This window comes from Danio aesculapii, chromosome 16 (assembly GCF_903798145.1).
Source record: "Danio aesculapii chromosome 16, fDanAes4.1, whole genome shotgun sequence".
Classification (NCBI taxonomy): Eukaryota; Metazoa; Chordata; class Actinopteri; order Cypriniformes; family Danionidae; genus Danio; species Danio aesculapii.
This window is the reverse complement of record NC_079450.1, coordinates 10393465-10397341: the sequence shown is the minus strand read 5'-3', so window position 1 is coordinate 10397341 and position 3877 is coordinate 10393465. Positions and strand designations below refer to the sequence as shown.

The 3877-nt window shown below is 33.8% G+C and overlaps 1 protein-coding gene across 1 annotated transcript; it reads left to right on the top strand.

Moving 5' to 3' along the window:
• The first annotated feature begins 1445 nt into the window (after positions 1-1445).
• On the top strand, positions 1446-3834 carry bola1 (bolA family member 1). Its single transcript, XM_056475384.1, has 2 exons — positions 1446-1530; positions 3012-3834. Exon 2 carries the CDS (start codon positions 3031-3033, stop codon positions 3472-3474), a length of 444 nt encoding a protein of 147 aa, XP_056331359.1. The 5' UTR covers positions 1446-1530; positions 3012-3030; the 3' UTR covers positions 3475-3834.
• The last annotated feature ends 43 nt before the right edge of the window (positions 3835-3877 follow it).

The window sequence follows — 3877 nt, the reverse complement described above, 5'->3', positions numbered from 1 at the left end:
GTAAGGTTTTTCTATGTCAAAGAAAACAGCCACTACACTCTCCCTATTTATTTGTGCTTTTCTAATTTCATGTTCAAGGCACACAACTGGATCCATTGTATTTCTCCCCCTCCTAAACCCATTCTGGTATTTAGAAATACATTTATTATTTTCTACATGATACATTAATCTTTCATCCACCATTTTCTCCATTTTTTCCCAATATTAGATGTTAAAGTAATTGGTCTGTAATTTCCCTGATTTGTCCAATCTTTTCCTGGTTTGTATAGGTATTATCATTGTATAGGTATTATCATTGCTTCTTTCCATTTTTGTGGCATTTTTCCTTTCTCACAAATTTTATTGTACATTCTTAATAAAACTTCTTTGGATAATTCACTAAGATGACTTAACATTACGTACCATATTTGATCCATGCCTTGAGCTGATTTCTTGGTTTTCCTCAGTACATGATTTAATTTTTAAAGTCTTCATAAATGCCCTGTTTAATTGTTCACTGTTGCCTTCCTCAGTTTGTGTTACTTCCTTATACTGTTCTAATGTTCTTAACTTTCCTCTTTTTCCCTCTTTACAAATATTGTCAGATTTATGAATTTTGACAACATTTTTTGTCAGCATTTCAGCTTTCTCCTCATCCCTCAGTTTTCTGTTCATGTCTCAATGCTGGATAATTCAATTCTCTCTTCATTCCACTCATTATTTTATCATTCCCCATACTTGACTAAGTTCTGTTTCCCTTCCTACTGTATTACAGAATTTCCTCCAATATTCCCTTTTACTATTTTTTATAACTCTTCTTACATTTGCTTGTTCCCTTTTGTAATCAATACAATTCAGAAAACTATGATTCTTTTTAAATTTTTTAAAAGCTTTATTTCGCAATTTGATTGCTTTACCACATCCATTTGTCCAACATGGTACAATCTTCTTCTTTTTCTTATGCCCCTTCTTCGGAATACCCTGATTTGCTGCATACAAAATAGCATAACAAATATCATTATTCTCAATGAATCATCTTCCCCGCACTTTCCTTCTTGAACAACAAACCCCGCCTACTTTAATTTGATTGGACCTTGATCTTTTTGACATTTACGAGACTGAACAGATCAGCTTAAATTTATTTTTATTTTTTTTAAAATGTTAAGCCTTTTAAAAAATCATGACAGATTGTGTGCCTCAATACTGTGGTGTTTACTTTCTATGGGGTGTTTCCAATTTTTATATATATATATATATATATATATATATATATATATATATATATATATATATATATATATATATATATATATATATATATATATATATATATATATATATATATAATCAAATCCGTTTAGTATATAACCCACAACCAAAGTGCATTTCTATACTGCAGGCCTATGTGTAACACGCATCTGATGTAACTCCCTGTCCAGACATTAGAGGGCAGTAAAGTGATTTCAGCTGCTTGCAATCCAAACTGTGAAGGAGGATCTGCCTGAATCGCTTCCTGTGTGTGATACAGAAACAACACGCTGAAGACCGAAGGTGAGTGAAATTATTTTGTCAGTTTGTAATTTGTCATTGTGCCGATGTTTACATATTTAAAACCTATTTATTTTTTATGACTGATCTTTTAAACTGGTTGTCATGTTAAGTTACATTAATTTTATGACATGTGTCACGCTGTACTTGTACATAGTTACAATGTATATGTACATGTATATGTCTATGGTAGTTGTACCGGTAACGTATTTGTTTTAGTTATAAGATTTCTACCTAATGGCGACCAATATATTTCAACCCTATTTAAGCAAGCGTTTGCAGTGTTTCTCGGTTTTGCTAAAGAAATTACGGTGTTCAAAGTGTTTAGGTTCACTTTAATAACGTTTTATAAGTCAGATACTAAAACTAAAGGTGAATTTTATTATTCCGAGTTTATTATCCGAGTTTATTTTTTCAGTTGATTATAAAAAAAGACTGAAGAATCCTAGAGGGAGAAAAAATCAGCCGTTGACTTGCATAGTATTTTTGTTTGTTTGTTTGTTTGTTTGTTTGTTTCTTCTATGGTTTCAGTTACTACTTTTCCCAACATTCTACAGAATATCTTCTTTTGTTTTCGAACTTATCGAGTTTAAGTACATGTTAAGGAAATTTAGGTTTTTTTTTTTTTTGTGAACTGTCCAAACTTTTTCTTATGAATGACCAAAAACCAAATTTGATTGAGGCCAGTGGGCCGAAGGTAAATACAGTTGCCATGGGTATATTCCTTAATTTATTTAATAATATTTAAAATGACTAGAAAACATTGCTTTATATTAACTAATACAGCATATATTACATTTTCTTATGAACTTATTACAGTAAAACCAAATACAATCTAATTTATAACAGAATTACACTAGTTTTTGCATTTATTTGCTCACTGATGTCTTCTGCATAGTCCTCCATCCGTCGAGTGATATTATTTACTGTACATTTAACAAAATCTGATTCATTTACATTAATTGAAATAAATTTCAGTTTGCTTTTTTATAACTCAACAATAAAACAAAAGTTAGGTCAAATTAGAAATGACATTAGCCCCAACCCTCTCCATCATTCTCACTCTCTTAGATTGGATGTTGGGCCAAATAATAGATTTCAATGGGCCAACTTTGGCCTGCAGACACTACTTAGGGCATTTCTGATTTAAATAGTTCACCCAAAAACCCAAATGTACACACACTCAAGGGGTTTCAGCCACTTTTTATTTTAGCTTCTTCATTCTGTTGACCACTAAAGAAGATATTTTGAAAAAAGATGTAAACCTGTAACCATTGACTTGCATAGCAAGATAAACTAATACTATGGAAGTCAATGGTTACAGGTTTCCAACATTTTTCAAAATATCCTCTTTTGTGTTCAACAGAAAAAAGAAAGTCATTCTGGCTGAGATTATGACATAGTTCACCAAAAACTGAAAACTATCTCTTTAATCACTATTTTTAAAGGTGAACCGCTTGTAATGAAACTTAAAAATCTTGCAGGTGTTTCCCTCCATGCCTGATGCTATCCAGTGCACTTCGCTGCCTGCGTCCCATCTCCAGCACCCTTGTTTTATCCAGACCTCTCGCTCACCAAATGGACCCCAATGTTCCCCGTCCCGTAGAGACCACCATACGCACCAAACTGAGCCAGGCCCTCAATCCTGAGCACCTGGAGGTCATAAACGAGAGCCACATGCACGCCGTTCCCCCTGGATCAGAGTCCCACTTCAAAGTTCTGGTGGTGAGTCCTCAGTTCGAGGGTCTTTCCTTGTTGCAGCGTCATCGGCTGGTAAACGAGACCCTGAAGGAGGAACTCAGCACTTGCATCCATGCGCTCTCCATCCAGGCCAGGACGCCCCAGCAGTGGAGCAGCGACCCCAGCCTGGCCAAAAGCCCTGCATGCATGGGGGGATCCAGACATGATCACACTATGGCGGAGAAACTGAAGGCGGGTACAGACTGACTGACATTACATAAACAAAAACTGGTTAATATTAGATATAGAGTCGGATAAATGCACTGTAACAAAAAAATGATTAGTTGACTTTACTTAAAATAAGTAAAACTGTTGCCTTTAAATTTAAGTAAATTAACTGTGCAGAAATATAAAAATTAAGTTAAATCAACTTAACAGGTTACAACTTATGATGGGTTTACTCGGTTTTTAAGTAAAGTAAATAATCACTTTTTACAGTGTAGGTTTTTGGTGCACTGACTTCATGCATATCTCTCTTCTGGAGCTAATTAAGTATAATGTGCAATATTTACATGACTTCTAAACAAATATTAATAAATGCACATTTGTTTGTGCTGACTAATTTAAGTTTGTATGGAATAATTTATAGTTGTTTTTTCTGGGTGGATTT

Excerpts from the sequence above, each read along its gene's own strand:
- bola1 (XM_056475384.1), top strand. The coding sequence starts at position 3,031 with ATGCTATCCAGTGCACTTCGCTGCCTGCGTCCCATCTCCAGCACCCTT.